The 17,551-nt window shown below is 51.9% G+C and overlaps 1 protein-coding gene across 3 annotated transcripts in view; it reads left to right on the top strand.

Annotated features, from left to right (window-relative positions):
- Positions 1-12,215: 12,215 nt before the first annotated feature.
- EXOC6B (exocyst complex component 6B) overlaps positions 12,216-17,551 on the top strand; it is a 363,401-nt gene continuing 358,065 nt past the window's right edge. For all 3 annotated transcript variants that reach the window (XM_054065132.1, XM_054065131.1, XM_054065129.1), the window contains exon 1: positions 12,216-12,343. In XM_054065132.1, the coding sequence (XP_053921107.1) occupies positions 12,231-12,343 (113 nt within the window). In that variant the 5' untranslated portion in view covers positions 12,216-12,230. The remainder of the gene's footprint in view (positions 12,344-17,551) is intronic.

Raw genomic sequence — 17,551 nt, 5'->3', positions numbered from 1 at the left:
CGGGAAACGCGCCGAGTCACGTGACCCGCCCCGTTCGTAACGGACCCGCCCCCCGCGCCGCTGAGGGGAGGGGTGAGAGGGGGCGGGGAAAGGGGGTGGGAGTGGGAATGGGAATGGGAATGGGAACGGGAACGGGAACGGGGATTGGGACTGTGACAGGGACTAGGGATTGGGATTGGGACTGGGACAGGGACTGGGATTGGGACCAGGAGTAGGACCAGGACTAGGATCAGGACTGGGATTGGGATTGGGATTGGGACTGGAACCGGGACTGGGACCAGGACTAGGACTGGGATTAGGATTGGGATTGGGATTGGGACTGGGACAGGGACTGGTGATGGGATTGGGACTGGGACCAGGACTGGGATTGGGACTGTGACAGGGACTGGGACCAGGACTAGGATTGGGATTGGGATTGGGATTGGGATTGGGACTGGGACCAAGACTGGGATTGGGATTTGGATTGGGATTGGGTCCGGGACTGGGACTGGGACTAGAACCAGAGATGGGTTTTGGATTGGGACTGGGACAGGGACTAGGACCAGAGCTGGGATTGGGACTGGGATTGGGATTTGGATTGGGACTGTGACAGGTACTGGGACCAGGACTAGGACTGGGATTGGGATTGGGATTGGGACTGGGACTGGGACCAGGACCGGGACCAGGACTGGGATTGGGATTGGGATTGGGACTGGGACTGGGACAGGGACTGGGGCTGGGACCAGGACCAGGACTGGGATTGGGACCGGGACTGGGACTAGAACCAGAGATGGGTTTTGGATTAGGACTGGGGCAGGGACTAGGACCAGAGCTGGGATTAGGATTGGAATTGGGACTGGGACATGGACCAGGGATGGGAATGGGACTGGGGATGGAATTGGGATTGGGACAAGGACCAGGGCTGAGACTGGGACTGGAATTGGGATTAGGATTTCAATTGGGACTGGGATTTGGACTGGGATTGGGATTGAGGCTGGAATTGGAATTGAGACTGGGACTGGGACCAGGGCCGGGATTGGGTCTGCAGTTGAGACCAGGAGAGGGGCTGGGGTTGGCACTGGGACTGGGACAGGGATAGGGACCAGGGCTGGGATTAGGATTGTAACTGGCATTGGGATTGAGACTGGGGCTGGGATTAGGATTCGACTGGGGCTAGGGCTGAGGCGAGGACTGAGGACTGGGACTGGGATGGGAACTGGGACAGGGACAAGGACCAGGGCTGGGATTGGATCTGGGGCTGGGACTGAAGCTGGGATTAGGATTGGGGCTGAGGCTGAGGTGGAGACTGGGAGTGCGACAGGGACTGGAGCTGTGATTGGAACTGTGACAGGTACTGTGCCCAGGGCTGGGATTGGGATTGGGATTGGGATTGGGATTGGGAATGGGGCTGGGGCTGAGGCGGGGACGTGGACTGGGACGTGGACCAGGACCAGGGCTGGGATTAGGATTGGGGCTGGGGCGGGGAGTGGGATGGGGACTGGGGCTGTGATTGGCACTGTGACAGGTACTGTGCCCAGGGCTGGGATTGGGATTGGGATTAGGATTGGGAATGAGGCTGAAGCTGAGGCGGGGACATGGAGTGGGACAGGGACCAGGACCAGGGCTGGGATTGGGATTGGGGCTGGGGCAAAGATAGGGACTGGGATCAGGGCTGGGGCTTGGATTGAGATTGGTATTGGGACTGGGTCTGGGAAATTAGATTGGGATTTGGAATTCGGATTGGGATTGGGGCTGGGGCAAGGCTGGGGACTGGGAGTGGTACAGGGACCAGGGCTGGGATTGGGGCTGGAATTAGAGCTGGGATTGGGATTGAGACTGGGGCTGGAATTAGGACTGGGATTGGGGCTGGGTCTGAGGCAGGGACAGGGACTGGGACCAGGGCTGGGATCGGGGCTGGTTTTGGAATTAGAATTGGGACTGGGATTGGGTCTGTGATTGAGACTGGGAGAGGGGCTGGGGTTGGAACAGGAGCTGGGATTTGGGCTAGGGCTGGGGAATGGCTTTAAATTGGAAGAGGGGAGATTTAGATGAGATTTTAGGAAGAAATTCTTCACAATGAGAGTGGTGAGGCCCTGGGATTGGAACTGTATGGGCTTTTAGGTCCCTTCTGACACAACCCCTTTGATGACTCTATGAGGACCGATGGCTCTGTGGTGTGTGAGCAGGTAATGCAGTGGAGTTTCGCTCTATTAAGCAGTCGCAGGCTGGGCAGAAACCTTCCAACGTTCTAATGAAGCATTAGAAATTCATGGTGTGGCAAAAACCCAAGAGCAATATTTGTTTTGCTAAAGCAAATCTTACACATTGAGTAAAATCAAGTTCATCAGCAAAAAAAAAAAAAAATAAGACAGCCAACGTGTATTTTTTTCACAAGTAGCTTCTTGATGGCAGAATTTGCTTTAGTGACTGCCAGTTTCCCCCTTCCCATTTTGGCAGCTTCCATCTCCCGCATCCGTCATGCTTCTTGTCCTGGTTCCCAGCCTGACGTTGCACCCTGTCCGACGTAGCTGTGCTCAGCGCAGAGCTGGGCCAGCTGGAAATGGCCATCATTTTGCTGGACTTTCCTTCTAGCACACCATTTAGAATCTAGGAATTTTGGGGTTGGAAGGGACCTCCTCCAGTTCCACCCCCTGCCATGGGCAGAGACACTTCCCACTGGATCAGGGTCCTCAAAGTCCCATCAATCTGCCCTTGAACGCTTCCAGGGATGGAGGAGCCACAGCTTCTCTGAGCAACCTGGGCCAGGGACTCACCACCCTCATCATGAAGAATTTCTTCCTACTCTCTCATCTAAATCTACCTCCTTCCAATTTAAAGCCATTCCCTCTTGTCCTATTAGTCCATGACGTTGTAAAAAAACTCACTCCAACTTTCCTGGCATCCCTTTCAGTACTGGAAGCTGCTCTAAGGTCTCCCTGGAGCCTTCGCTTCTCCAGGCTGAACAACCCCAACTCTCTCAGCCTTCTCTCTCAGATGAAGCAGGATCCAGAAGAGTGAGCATCACGAAATCACGCAGACGTTGAAACCTTTGGCTCTTCACCCGTCAGCCTCAGGGCTTCTCTTGCAGTTCAGGCTGTAGTTGAGGGAACCAGCACTAGGTGTCAGCGACATTTAAAGACTGGAGAGAGCTGCAGGCAACCTCTAAGCCTGGAGAGCCCTTGAAGACAGGGAGGAGAAGCTGAAAGGCTTCATTCCTGGGCAGTGCAGTGCAGGGAGAGGGAGAGTCACTGGTACCAGAGCCAGCAGAGAAGTGCCAGGGGACTAAATTCCTCTTGGTGGTGTTGATTGAAAATATCTACTCATGTATAGAGTAGATCTAGGGATCTGAACAGGCTGGACCGCTGGGCCGAGACCAATGGCATGAGGTTCAACAAGACCAAATGCTGGGTCCTGCACTTGGGGCACAACAACCCTATGCAGTGCTACAGACTGGGGGGAGAGTGGCTGGAGAGCTGCACGGAGGAGAAGGACCTGGGAGTGTTGGTTGACAGCGACTGAACATGAGCCAGCAGTGTGCCCAGGTGGCCAAGAAGGCCAACGGCATCTTGGCTTGGATCAGAAACGGTGTGACCAGCAGGTCCAGGGAGGTGATTCTCCCTCTGTACTCAGCACTGGTGAGACCGCATCTCGAAAACTGTGTTCAGTTCTGGAGCCCTCACCACAAGAAGGATTTTGAAGACCAACGAAGCTGGTGAGGGGCTGGAGAACAAGTCTGACGAGGAGCGGCTGAGGGACCTGGGGTTGTTTAGCCTGGAGAAGAGGAGGCTGAGGGGAGACCTCATTGCTCTCTACAACTACCTGAAAGGAGGTTGTGGAGAGGAGGGAGCTGGGCTCTTCTCCCAAGTGACAGGGGACAGGACAAGAGGGAATGGCCTGAAGCTCCGCCAGGGGAGGTTCAGGTTGGATATCAGAAAAAAATTCTTCACAGAAAGAGTCATGGGGAACAGCTGCCCAGGGAGGGGGTCGAGTCGCCTTCCCTGGAGGTGTTTAAGGAACGGGTGGATGAAGTGCTGAGGGACATGGTTTCGGGAATGTTAGGAATGGTTGGACTCGATGGTCCAGTGGGTCCTTTCCAACCTGGTGATTCTGTGATTCTGTGATTCTGTATTATCAGAATTGCCCAAATTATCCATCGTTCGAGATTGGATTTATCTGGAGAAGCCACCCAAGATGCTTTGTTGTTGTGGCACGGATCCTGATACCACTGGGCTATCGTGCGTGTGGGTTTGCAACGATCTCAGCAGCTTCTGATGGGTCTTTTGGGGCTGCCACAAACCCAAGGGAAGGCAGGAGGGCTTCCAGAGGGGCAAACTCCCCCTGTGCCCTGCAGGGATGGTGGGAACACTGTAGAGCTGCTACTCCTGAGCAGTGGCTGCTGTAACACTACCAGGGCTCATGCGTGTTGAAGAGGAAGCGGTAAATTCCTTCTGCCAAGGACTGTTAACAATAGCTTTCAGGAAGAGCCTTGGGTATTTCTGCTTGGCGTTACCACCCAAGAAGGGCAGGGCTCGAAGTCATACAAGGTGGCCCTGGCTGTAGTCATCATTGCCATGACGACCCACAGGCTGCTGGAAGGGAGGACTGTGGTTTCGCTCCTGAGCTCTGCATGTTTTTAGCAGTCCAAAGGCCACCCCAACTGTGGGATCTCATTATGTTCGGCAGCTAATTGTGTGACCTCCTAAGACAAGATGCTGTGGATGGCAGCAGATGTCTTGCTCCATGGAGCGGGGCTGCTATCTGGTTGAGTGTCACGGCAGTGAGGATAATGAGGATGGGCTGAGCGGCACAGCAGGATCTTCGCTCCTGCAGCTATCCCTGATGAGAAGGGAAGCATGCAGAGAGGAATTCTCCAGTTGTTATGGGCTGGGAGGTTGGGTCTCCCTCCTACTCATAAATACTGATCCCTTCTGCATGAGCCACGCAGCCCCAAGCCGCGGCAGAGAGCAGAACTCCATGCTCCCAACGGTTCTAACCGCTTCCTGACCTACGTGGAATGGGAATACATCACGCAGTCCTCAAGCCTAAGGGTGAATGTGTTTGTCCTTCTGCTTCTTAACAAAGACAGGGAGACCAGCCCTTCCCTTCACCGCCTTGTCCCTGCCAGCATGGGCTTCCCAGGTTCAGCTGAACAGTCCAGAGCTGAGGAGCAGCTCTGAACCTCAGATGGTTTGAAGACCTAACCACTTTGGTCTTCAAATCCTGTCTTGATGAAGCTAAGCCATGCCATGTGTGTTTTGGCAGGACATCAGAAATCCCAGTACAGCTTGGCAAAAGCTCTTCTCCCCAGCGCTGCCACCAGAGATCCACGTTCCTGTATTTATTTAAACCAGAAACTCATATTTCAAGAACCCACCACAAAGGTTGAAAGTCAGAACTCAGTGGCTGAAGTCCATCTCACCACTGTTTCAGTCTGTCTGAGCTACTAATTCTGTATATTCAGAATAAAAGGTGTAAGAAAATGCAGGAGAAAGCAAAGCTCATGATTAGAAACATCAAGGTATGTCCCAAGCAGGGGTTTGGGAACAGTGTGATGATACCAGAAAGGCTTTCTTTCAGTTTTGAAGTTATATAATTGTAGAATGATAGAATCACAGAATGGTTTAGGTTGGGAGAGAGGTTCATATTAAAGTTCATCCAGTTCCAACACCTTGCCATGGGCAGGGACACCTCCCACCGGCTCAGGTTGCTCCAAGCCCCATCCAACCTGGCCTTGACCACCTCCAGGGATGGGGCAGCTGTGACTTCTCTGGAAAACCTGTGCCAGGGCCTCCCCAATCTCATAGTGAAGAATTTCTTCCTAATGTCTCATCTAAATCTTCTCCCTTCCAATTTAAAGCCATCCCCCTCGTCCTATCATTCCAGGCCCTTGGAAAAAGCCCCTCCCCAACTTTCCTGGAGGCCCTTCACGTACCAGAAGCTGCTCTAAGGTCTCTGTAGAGCCTTCTCTTCTCCAGGCTGAACAACGCCAACTCTCAGCCTGAAAGCAGAAGAGGATTTTAAGCAGAGTGGCTGGAAAACAGATTTATCCTCCATATCCATCCATGTTGTTGAAAAATGGATTATTTTGTAGTACAGTAGGGGCAGTAAATCTTGCCCTGCCAGGTCAAGGTGAAGACACCTGCCCATGAGCATCTGGACCATGGTGTGATCACCATGCCCAGCCTCTGGCAAGCCCATCTAGCTGCTGCTGCTGCTGCTGTGGGTGGTGGCATCAAAGTGTGTGGGATGGTGGCAATCAGTGCAAAGGGAGCTGTGACCCTTCTCAGAAGCTGCAAGCTGCTGACAGGGCTTCTCCCACCCTCCATCCAACCAGGAGCAGCCAACCCAGCTCCCCGTGGCTTCCTCGGCATCTCCAGCCCTTTGTGCCTTGAAAGGGCAGCCAAGCCCTGAGCTCTCCTCCCTAGAAAGGACAAAATTGCATTTCATGGGCTCACCGGGGAGGGGCTTTCAGTTGGCACCGCATGGCAAAAATGTGGAAGGCGGCTGAAGGACAGGGGATAAATGAAATGTTGGCACCTCTCCGGGCAGCAGAGATTTCCTTGTTCCTCTGGGGTTGGAGCGGAGGGTGCTAAAGGTCAGGAAAGAAGGAAACGGGGCTGCTGCACACCCAGAGCAAACAGGATCAGCTGACTTGGGTGTTTAGTCAGCACCCACACCATTCCTGTTGCTTTAGCAATACCTTGTGCCTTTCCTTGTCCAGATTTGGTAGAAGAAAGTGAATAAGAAGATTGCTCAGCTTGGTCGAGGGCGAGGTTATGGTCATAGGGTTTGGCGAAGGCAGAAAGGAGAGGTAGAGAGCAGGCGGAGGGTGGGGATGCAAGAGGAGAGCATGGAGGCATCTACAGGGGTTCCAGGACTCCAGTCCACACTCCAGAGAAAGAGACCTACTCAAAAAGGCTGGTGGAGATGTCGGGGATGAGCCCCCCAGGTCCCTGCAGCAGGCTGGTCTTCCAGATCTGGCCTTATTTGTTCCTTTCTTTCTATTTTTAATTCCTGGATATGTCTGCTAGCGCCTCTCATTTCACTATGAAATGTTTTCCTGAATGACACAGGTGAGATGAAGTAGAGGAGTAGCTTGGCATGGTGTCCGCCTGTCCTTACCTGAATACAGGTGCGGCCAGAAGAGCATGGAGACAATGGGAGGGAAAGTGGCTCGTAACAAGAGAGAGCTGGGAAGGAAGCAGAATTACTGTTAGTGTACAACTACCTGAAGGCAGCCCAGTGGAAAAGGACCTGGGGGTGCTCATTGGCAGCGGCTGAACATGAGCCAGCAGTGGCCAAGGTGGCCAAGAAGGCCAATGGCATCAACCATGTTGTGGCCACCAGGAGTAGGGAAGGGATTATCCCCCTGGACTCAGTTCTGGTGAGGCTGCACCTTGAATCCTGGGTTCTGTTTTGGGCCCCTCACTCCACAAAGGACATTGAGGGGTTGGATTGTGTCCAGAGAAGGGGAATGGAGCTGGGAAAGGGGCTGGAGAACAAGGGTTATGAGGAGCAGCTGAGGGATCTGAGGTTGTTTAGTCTGGACAAGAGGAGGCTGAGGGGAGACTTTGTTGCTCTCTACAGCTCTCTGAAAGGAGGTCATAGCGAGGTGAGTGTTGATCTCTTCTCCCAAGAAACAAGCAATAGGATGAGAAGAAATGGCCTCAGGTTATGCCAGGTGAAGTTTAGATTGGCTATTATGAAAAATTTCTTTACTGATAGAGTGGTGAAGCACTGGAAGATGCTGCCCAGGGCAGTGGTGGAGTCCCAATCCTTGGAGGTGTTCAAAAAACATGTAGATGTGGCACTTTGGGACGTGGTTTAGTAGGCATGGTGGGATTGGGCTGACAGTTGAACTAGACAACCTTAGAGGTCTTTTCCAACCTTATGATTCTATCATTATAAGATCCCACGTGCCACCGTGATTTGTAGACGGGATGATGATTAGTTCTGGAATCCTCAGCATAAGAAGGAGATGGAGCTGTTGGGACAGGTTCGGAGGAGGCTACAAAGAAGATCAGAAGGCTGGAGCACCTCCCATATGAGGCCAGGCTGAGAGAGTTGGGGTTGTTCAGCCTGGAGAAGAGAAGTCTCCGAAGAGATCTTATAGCGACCTTCCAGTACCTGAAGGGGCTACAAGAAAGCTGGAGAGGGAATGTTCACAAAGGCTTGGAGTGACAAGATGAGGGGCAATGGGTATAAACTGGAGAGCGGCAGATTTAGACTGGACGTAAGGAGGAATTTCTTCACTCTAACAGTGGTGAGGCCCTGGCCCAGGTTGCCCAAGGAAGTCGTGGCTGCCCCATCCCTGGAGGTGTTCAAGGCCAGGTTAGATGGGCCTTGGAGCACCCTGGTCTAGTGGGTTGTGTCCCTACCCATGGCAGTGGGGTTGGAACTGGATGATCTTTGAGGTCCCTTCCAACCCAAACTATTCTATTATTCTATATTCTATGATGACTTTTCATTTCAGCAGGGACGAAGTGACTGAGCAGTTGTGGACAGAGGAGAACCGGCAGCCCCGGTAACCTGCTCATGAAGCCTCGTAAAGGCTGCCCAAGGTCCTGTCACATTGTATTTTTTAGGATGTTTTGGAACGCTGGGGAAATTCTGGAGGACTGGAAAACACTAATGAGAGATCAGTAATTAAAAGGGAGAGTTTTTAAAGCTCTATCAGGCTGTTGTCAGTCCCATAACAAACAATTACATAAAACTTCATTAGGAGGAAATTAAGGGAACATAAAAGAGTTAACGTCATCCAACGCGGTTTTAAGGGAAATAGAATCTGCCAGACAAACTCAACATCATTTTTCAGTGAGATTATGAGCTGGTAGCAGACATCTTTGTGGCATTTGTGTTGGTACAGCTTGATGATTTGATTAATTAATTAGAACAATACAAATTCAGCATGCTTATGTCAGTGATCGGTAAGAATAAATAAACTCCTTGTGGACTGGTTTTCAAATGGTACAAAGTTTGTGTGGCAGCAGATAATCAGGACAAGTCCCAGGCTGCTTGGTCAGCCAGACACAAGCAATGAATATTCATGTTAAGGTGACCAAATGCCATGTGTCCAGGGACAAAGGATGAAGCTTGTCTTACAGAACGGTAAATTCTATCTCAGATGGCAGCGACTTGGAAAGAATTGAAGGTGACAGTGGGTAATCAGCTGGACATTGGCCTTGGTGTGACCCTGTGGCCAATGGGACTGGCAGATGGGGCCCATGATGGCACCAGCACAACGTGGGGGAGGAGGAGATGGATTATAGGATCATACAATCAGGAATCATTAAGGCTGGAAATGACCTCTAAGATCATTAAGTCCAACCACCAGTCCATTACACTGTCTCTAATAAACCACGTCCTGAAGTGCCACATCTACATGTTTTTGAACACCTCCAGGGACAAGGACTCCAGCACGGCCCTGGGCAGCATCTTCCAGTGCTTCACCGCTCTGTCAATAAGGAAATTTTCCCTAATATCCAATCTAAACCTCCCCTGGTGCAACTTGGGGCCATTTCCTCTCATCCTATCACTTGTTATTGGGAGAAGGTCCAAGTGGACCAAACAAGGTCCTCATACCAGAGAGAGTTAGACTCTGAGAGCCTTATTGGTGATAACACCACAACCTAACCCAGCACTCAGGGTTGAACCTGGCACTGGTGTCTCATCCTGTCATTACAACCATCATGAATTGTTGCCAGCCACTCACTATAGCACCACTGACGTTTAATCCTGTTTCTAAACCTCAGTGAAGACAAAGCCATGGTCTGCTTTGCAAACTTCAGGAATTATGGCTCAGTCCCCAACAACGCAACTGTAATCTTCTTAGCCATTAACAGCAGTAGATGGTGGTATCTATGGGTTTTACACCAGAACTGGGTATGTATCACACGCTGAGCAGTGCATTCTATATTTCCTGCAGCCACAGGTAGCTCATCGTGGTGGTCTAAAGTCCAAAGAACTTTGAACTGCAAATGTTCTGCTCCTTGCAGCAGCTGTCATGGTGTTTTGCCATGCTGGATTGTACCTGTGAGGAGCAGTGGTAGAAGCCCCAGCCTTCTGCTGTGGATGCTCTGCTCCAGCCTCTGCAGAGCAGCTGGTGGAGGCGGCACAAAAGACACAGAGCTTCCTCCCAGTTCAGCTCCCAACCCAGCTCTGAGGGAAGGCAGTGCCAGGCTGTGGAGCTCGGAAACCACCCTGCTATTTTTATCCACCTTCCTTCCACGCTTGATGTGTCTCTTTGCTTCTTGGTTCTCAGAAAGCTTCTACAAGATCTCCATGGTGACTGCCATCAGTGGACAGAATTCCTCACTGGTGTTTACACATCTGAGGTCCCATCTACTCTCACATGACACTGTGGTTGGCATTGATAGGCATGATGTGCAAGAGTTGGTGAACTCCCACCAGGGAGTGCAGGGATAGGACGAGGGGGAACTGTTCGAAGCTGAAAGAGGGGAGATTGAGATGAGATCTTAGGAAGAAATGTTTTCCTTTGATGGTGGTGAGGCACAGGCCCAGGTTGCACAGAGAAGTTGTGGCTGCCCCATCCCTGGAGGTGTTCAAGGCCAGGTTGGATGGGGCTTTGAGCAACCTGATCTCATGGGAGGTGTCCCTGTCCATGCTAGGGGGTGACGGAACTGGATGGGCTTTAGGGCTGCTTCCAACCCAAACCATTCTATGATCCTATGATCGTATGATTCTATGTAATTTTTGGCTTGAGGTTGGAACTTTTAATCCGCTTTTCTTTCCACCATTTTTCTATACCTAAATTGAACCCATCCCATGTCTGAACTAAAACAAGAACAACCCACTTAATTTTAAACAACCATTAGTGTTTTATCTTTCCCCCCTCCTTATTATCCATCATGATAATAATGATTTGGAGGAGAAGGACCTGGGGGTGTTGGTTGACAGCCGACTGAATATGAGCCAGCAGTGTGCCCAGGTGGCCAAGAAGGCCAATGGCATCTTGGCTTGTATCAGAAATGGGGTCACCAGCAGGTCCAGGGAGGTTATTCTCCCTCTGTACTCAGCACTGGTGAGACCGCACCTCGAATGCTGTGTTCAGTTCTGGGCCCCTCACCACAAGAAGGATGTTGAGGCTCTGGAGTGTGTCCAGAGAAGAGCAACGAAGCTGCTGAGGGGCTGGAGAACAAGTCTTACGAGGAGCGGCTGAGAGAGCTGGGGTTGTTTAGCCTGGAGAAGAGGAGGCTGAGGGGAGACCTTATTACTCTTTACAACTACCTGAAAGGAGGTTGTGGAGAGGAGGGAGCTGGGCTCTTCTCCCCAGTGACAGAGGACAGGACAAGGGGGAATGGCCTGAAGCTCCGTCAGGGGAGGTTCAGGTTGGATATCAGAAAAAAATTCTTCTCAGTAAGAGTCATCGGGCACTGGAACAGCTGCCCAGGGAGGGGGTTGAGTCGCCTTCCCTGGAGGTGTTTAAGGAACGGGTGGATGAAGTGCTGAGGGACACGGTTTAGGGAGTGTTAGGAATGGTTGGACTCGATGGTCCAGTGGGTCCTTTCCAACCTGGTGATTCTGTGATTCTGTGATTCTATGAGCGTCTTCAGGGGTAGCATTACACGTCCTCATTTGGCATTGGAAAAGTCTCACCTTCATGGTGGGTGTCACTGCAGGGGAGCTCTGTGACCTCATGGGAACCTATGGGAAAATTGAGGAGGGGCTCTTGGTGAGGGAGTGCAGGGATGGGATGAGAGGGAATGGTTTGAAGCTGGAAGAGGGGAGATGGAGATGCTCTGGGGAGATGGAGATGCTCTGGGGAGACCTTAGAGCAGCTTCCAGCACCTGAAGGGGCTCCAGGAAAGCTGGGGAGGGACTTTTCCCAAGGGCCTGGAGTGACAGGATGAGGGGAAACGGCTTTAAATTGGAAGAGGGAAGATTTAGATGAGACATTAGGAAGAAATTCTTCCCGATGAGGATGGGGAGGCCCTGGCCCAGGTTGTCCAGAGAAGCTGTGGCTGCCCCATCCCTGGAGGTGCTCAAAGCCAGGCTGGATGGGGCTTGGAGCAGCCTGATCCAGGGGGAGGTGTCCCTGCCCGCGGCAGGGGGTGGGACTGGATGGGCTCTGAGGAGGAGGAGGAGGATGCTGGTACCCTCCCCGCCCCCCGCGGCGCAGCATCCCTGCATCCCGCACTACATTTCCCATCGTGCCGAGCAGAGCAGGGGGCAGGGCCGGGAACCGGGGGAAGGAGGCGGGGGGGGGGCAGGTCCAGGCGGTTCATTCCCCCATGGAAAAGGCGAAGATGGCGGAGCTGGAGAGCTTGGAGACGGCGGCGGAACACGAGAGGATCCTGCGGGAGATCGAGAGCACCGACACGGCTTGCATCGGCCCCACGCTCAGGTGCGATGCTCGGCCTCGGGGAAATCTCGGGAGAAAAGGGGAAACCCGAAGGATTAGCGTTCATTAAGAGCGGTTTCTGGAAAGAGCCCTCAGCCCCTGCCCTCCCGTGCGAGCGGTACCGGGTCCATCCGCCTCCCTCTCTCCCCCCGGAGAGGAGAGCATCTCCCTCCCCCCCCCCCCCAGGATCTGTCCGGGTTGTCCTTGTAAACCCCCCATTTTGGTTGCTTTGAGCCCTTTTGGCCAGGGCAGGGGGGAATGGTGAAGCCTCGGGGAGTGTTCCCATCCCGGCTCTGTTTGCAAACGCCTCTGTTTGCTTAATGGATCCTTTGTTCTCCCGGTAAAGCATCTCATCCCAGTGGGTCTTGCAGCATCCTTCAGGTTGGGAGGACCTCCTCCTTGAACCCCCTGCTTCAACCCTTTGCCTCCTCCCCTTCTTGGAACTCCCTGCTTCAACCCTTTACTTCCTCCGCTGCTTCCTCCCCACCTTGGAACCCCTGCGTCCTCTCCCCTCCTTGGACCCCCCTGCTCGAACCCTTTGCTTCTTCCACTGCTTCCCCCTCCCCGCTTGGAACACCCTGCTGCCCTTCCACTCCTTCACCTCCCTTTTCCCCTCTCCTCCCCTCCTTGGAAGCCCCTATTTCCTCCTCCTCCTCCCCCCCTTGGAAGCTCCTGTTTCCCCCCTCCTCCTCCCTGCTTGGAAGCCCCTATTTCCACCCCCCTCCCCGTCCCTGCTTGGAAACCCCTGTTTCCCCCCCTTCCCACTTGGAAGACCCTGTTTCCCCTCTCCTCCTTGCTTGGAAGACCCTGTTTCCCCTCTCCTCCTTGCTTGGAAGTCCCTGTTTCCCCCCCTCTCTTCCCTGCTTGGAAGTCCCTGTTTTCCCCCCCGCTCCTCCCTGCTTGGAAGCCCCTGTTTCCCCCCCTTCCCACTTGTAAGTCCCTGTTTTCCCCCCTCCTCCCTGCTTGGAAGCCCCTGTTTCCCCTCCCTTCCCACTTGGAAGCCTCTGTTTTCTCCCCTTCCCACTTGGAAGCCCCTGTTTCCCCCCCCTTCTCCCTGCTTGGAAGCCCCTGCTTCCCCCGCTTCCCACTTGGAAGCCCCTGCTTCCCCCGCTTCCCACTTGGAAGCCCCTGTTTCATCCCCTTCCCACTTGGAAGCCCCTATTTCCACCCCCCATCCCTGCTTGGAAGCTCCTGCTTCTCCCCCAACTCTGCTTGGAAGCCCCTGTTTCCCCCTCCTCTTTGGAGCCCCTGCTCATCCACCCCCCCTTGGAAGCCCTTGCTTCCCTCCCCCCACCTTGAGCCCCACCTTGGACCCTCCTTTGGACCCCCCTGCTTCCCCACATCTCCTTGGAACCCCCAGCTTGCCCCCCCTAAGCTCTGCTCCTGCTGCCCCAGGAGCGCAGAGGGATGCAGGATCCAGGTACCAGCCCAGGAACGCCGGTCCCATCCTTTTCCTTCTTTTCCTCCTCCTTTACCTGTGTTTGGGACTGGTGTTTCAGCCTTTGCAGTGTTGCTGTGTGATGCTGGGGGGGGATTTTTGTGGCATTCCAGAGAAGTGTCTGGAGAACAAGAGTTAGGAGACACCTGGGGTTGTTTAGTCTGGAGAAAAGGAGGCTGAGGGGAGACCTCATCACTGTCTACAACTGCCTGAAAGGAGGTTGTGGTGAGGTGGGTGTTGGGCTCTCCTCCCAAGTGACAGGTGATAGGATGAGAGGGAATGACCTCAAGTTGTGTTGGGGGAGGTTTAGATTGGGTATCAGGAAAAATTTCTTCATGGAAAGGGTTCTCAGGCTCTGGCAGAGGCTGCCCAGGGAGGCAGTGGAGTCTTCATCCCTGGAAGTGTTTAAAAGATGAGGTTCTCAGTGATCTGGTTTAGTAGTGGACAGGTACGGTTGAACTCGACCTTTGAGAAGGTCTTTTCCAATCAAATGATTCTATAATTGGCTTCTGCTGATGCTGTTAATCTGAGGGATTAACCGACACCTTTTCGTTTAACCAAACACTTCTTAGGAAAAATCACTTCTTTTTTTTTTTTTTTAAAAAAAGTGATATTTTGAATAAATCATGTACATTTAATTCCTGTTCTTGCAAGCCAGACCAGATACTGTCAGCATCGCTGTCCTGGTGAAAGCTGTGTAGTGTATTTGGCAGACTGAAACACCTTATCCCTCCTCCTTCTTTAAAGTAACACAGGATTTCCCCAAAGAACTTCAAATTGAGCCCAAAATATGTTCCTGGCAGTGCTGAGCATGTGTATCCCTGTGATTCTCTGGAAGGTTGGTGGTACAAGTGGGTAGAGGGTATTTATAGCTCATTCCAGCCAAACTTATCGGGGGCTGAGAGATGGGGAATAAGAGGTCTGTTACCAGAAATACTCAGCTGCAAAACCTAAATAGCTGTGTTATCGTGAGCTTGAATTCGGCACGGAGCTTTGCGTGGTGAAGGGATCGAGGTGCCCTCTGGCAGGGCAGGGCAGTTGGTTTTGTGTTCCTCTTTCAGCTGCTTGGCATCAGCCCAGGAGCTGCTGAACTGGAAATGACTCTGCCAGGTGAGAGCGTTTGGGTGTAAATGAGGCTGGAACCTCTTCTACCACACCCACTGCAACAGCAATTCCTTTCTTCTCAATATGCATTTGCAGCTTAGAAACCAACCGTGTCCTGGGCTGCATCAAAAGCGTTGCCACCAGGGTGAGGGAGGGGATCCTGCCCCTCTATTCCTCTCTTGTGAGACCTCATTGGGAGTATTGTGTCCAATTCTGGATTCCTCAAAATAAGGAGGAGGTGGAACTGTTGGAATGGGTCCAGAGGAGGCTACAAGGATGATCCAAGGGCTGGAGCACCTCCCATATGAGGACAGGCTGAGAGAGTTGTGCTTATTCAGCCTGGAGAGGTTCAAGGAGATCTTAGAGTGACCTTCCAGTACCTGAAAGGGGCTACAAGAAAGCTGGAGAGGGGCTGTTCACAAAGACTTGGAGTGATAGGATGGGGAGAAATGGGTATAAACTGGAGAGAGGCAGATTTAGACTAGATTAGAAGAGGAATTTCTTAACAATGAGGGTGGGGAGTCCCTGGTCCAGGTTGCCCAGGGAAGCTGTAGATGCCCCATCCCTGGAGGTGTTGAAGACCAGGTTGGATGGGCACTGGGCAACCTGAGCCAGTGGGACGTTCCTGCCCATGGTAGGGTGGTTGGAACTGGAGCGTCTTTAAGGTCTCTTCCAACCCAAACAATTCTATGATTCTATGAATATATCTATTTTAAATGACTCAGGTGGCTGTCTTTACAAAATAAATGGGTTTGAGCTGTTTTTCTCGCAGTGATGCTGCAGCACAGGCACAAACAGACGCAGTTGTGGAGCGATAGGGCTCTGGATTTATCTTTAGAGGTGGAACTCTGTGGTGGGGGATGCTGAGAGTGAGATTTATTAGCAAAACTGAAAAAACTGGTTTTGAATGTCTGGGAACTGCCAGAATGAAGAGTGTGGGTGGGTTTTTTTTTTCCCATTTCCTAGAACTAAGTGCAGTTGGTCTTGTTTCTTTATATTAAAGTTAAGTGAGGAGTTAGGCTTAATGTCCTTCTTTGCATACCCACAGAAGGAACACTAATAAGCAACTGGGGCAGAGAGGAAAGGTTTGTGCTTTGCCACCATTTGCTGTTAGACCACAGTGGTTGTTGTCTTTTGAGCTAAAGTAGGATCAGTTTTGTGACTTCAGCTCAATTTCCTCGGAGTAACTTCATTTTCTGAACGTTAACGGCATGTTTTTTTAGATGAGGTTTCTGTCTAGCAGTGATCACACAGGGCACTGGGATGCAGAAAAACCAAGGCTTGTCCTTATTGCTGTAGAAACCAAGGCCATCCTTGAGCTGGTGGAGCTCTAAGTCAGAGGCAGAAGAGGCTGCACCTGCAGGGAGGAAAGAACAGGACAGGTGACCCTGAACTGACCCAACAGTGGATTCCATCTCATAGGCATCACATTTGGTATAAAACTGAGAAATCATGAGGGTCTTGCTCTCTTCTTTGGTAGCTGACATCCAGTGAGGATCTTGTCTGTCTGTTTGACTCTCATCCTGGATCTGTGTGTTCTTGAATCCAGTTCCCGAGCTCCCTCCTAACCTCGGATCCTCTCCCTCATGTCTGCTCTGCAATGTCTGTGATGACATGGAGTCATCGATGGGGTGGATGGGGGTGCAATTTCATATATATTTGATTATTTTCTTATTATATTCCTTATTATGACTTTGTTAACACTGTAGTTGTAAGTTCCAGCCCACAAGTCTTTTCCTCTCCTTTATCTTGTGAGATCTCATCTGGAGTATTGTGTGCAGTTCTGGAATGCTCAAAATAAGAAGGAGATGGAGCTGTTGGAATGGGTCCAAAGGAGGCTACAAGGATGATCTGAGGGCTGAAGCACCTCCAATATGAGGACAGGCTGAGAGAGTTGGGGTTGCTCAGTCTGGAGAAGAGAAGGCTCCAAGGAGACCTTAGAGAGACCTTCCAGTACCTGAAGGGGCTACAAGAAAGCTGGAGAGGGACTGTTCACAAAGGCTTGGAGTGATAGGATGGGGGGAAACGGGTATAAACTGGAGAGGGGCAGATTTTGACTGGATATGAAGAGGAGTGTCTTAACAATGAGGGTGGGGAGTCCCTGGTCCAGGTTGCCCAGGGAAGCTGTAGATGCTCCATCCCTGGAGGTGTTGAAGGCCAGGTTGGATGGGGCTTGGAGCAGCCTGATTCTGTGGGAGACATCTCTGCCCATGGCAGGGGGATTGGAACTGGATGATCTTTTAAGGTCACTTCCAATCCAAACTATTCTATGATTCTGTGATTTCTCTTTCCCTGGCGGGGGGGGGGATGAAGGGATTTGGGAGCCCGACTGCTCAGTTTTAGCCGCCAAAATTGGCTGGACCGGGACTAAATTATGAGTGGTACTTCATCAGGAGTGTAAATTAATGATAAGCAATACCTGCTGCAAGGATTTTTAGAGTTGAAGCTAGATCTGCTCAGGGTAAACATGATGTGCTGGAGAGTCCGGAAAAGAAGATGATGGAAACTTTTAAAAGAGGTGACTCATTTCTTGTAGGCATCACGGAAGAAATGTGTCTTCAGGAGCCGAGCTGGCTTCCCTTCTGGGACAGCAGTTCAGAAATAGGCTGGGCAGCCGGGTGCCTCCTGCCAGCGAGGGTTTGTTTGCAGAATCAAGCTTTTATCACTTA

Source organism: Cuculus canorus, chromosome 4 (genome assembly GCF_017976375.1).
Source record: "Cuculus canorus isolate bCucCan1 chromosome 4, bCucCan1.pri, whole genome shotgun sequence".
In the NCBI taxonomy this organism is placed as follows: domain Eukaryota; kingdom Metazoa; phylum Chordata; class Aves; order Cuculiformes; family Cuculidae; genus Cuculus; species Cuculus canorus.
Note: the sequence above shows the minus strand (reverse complement) of the source record. Positions and strands in the feature narration are given on the sequence as shown.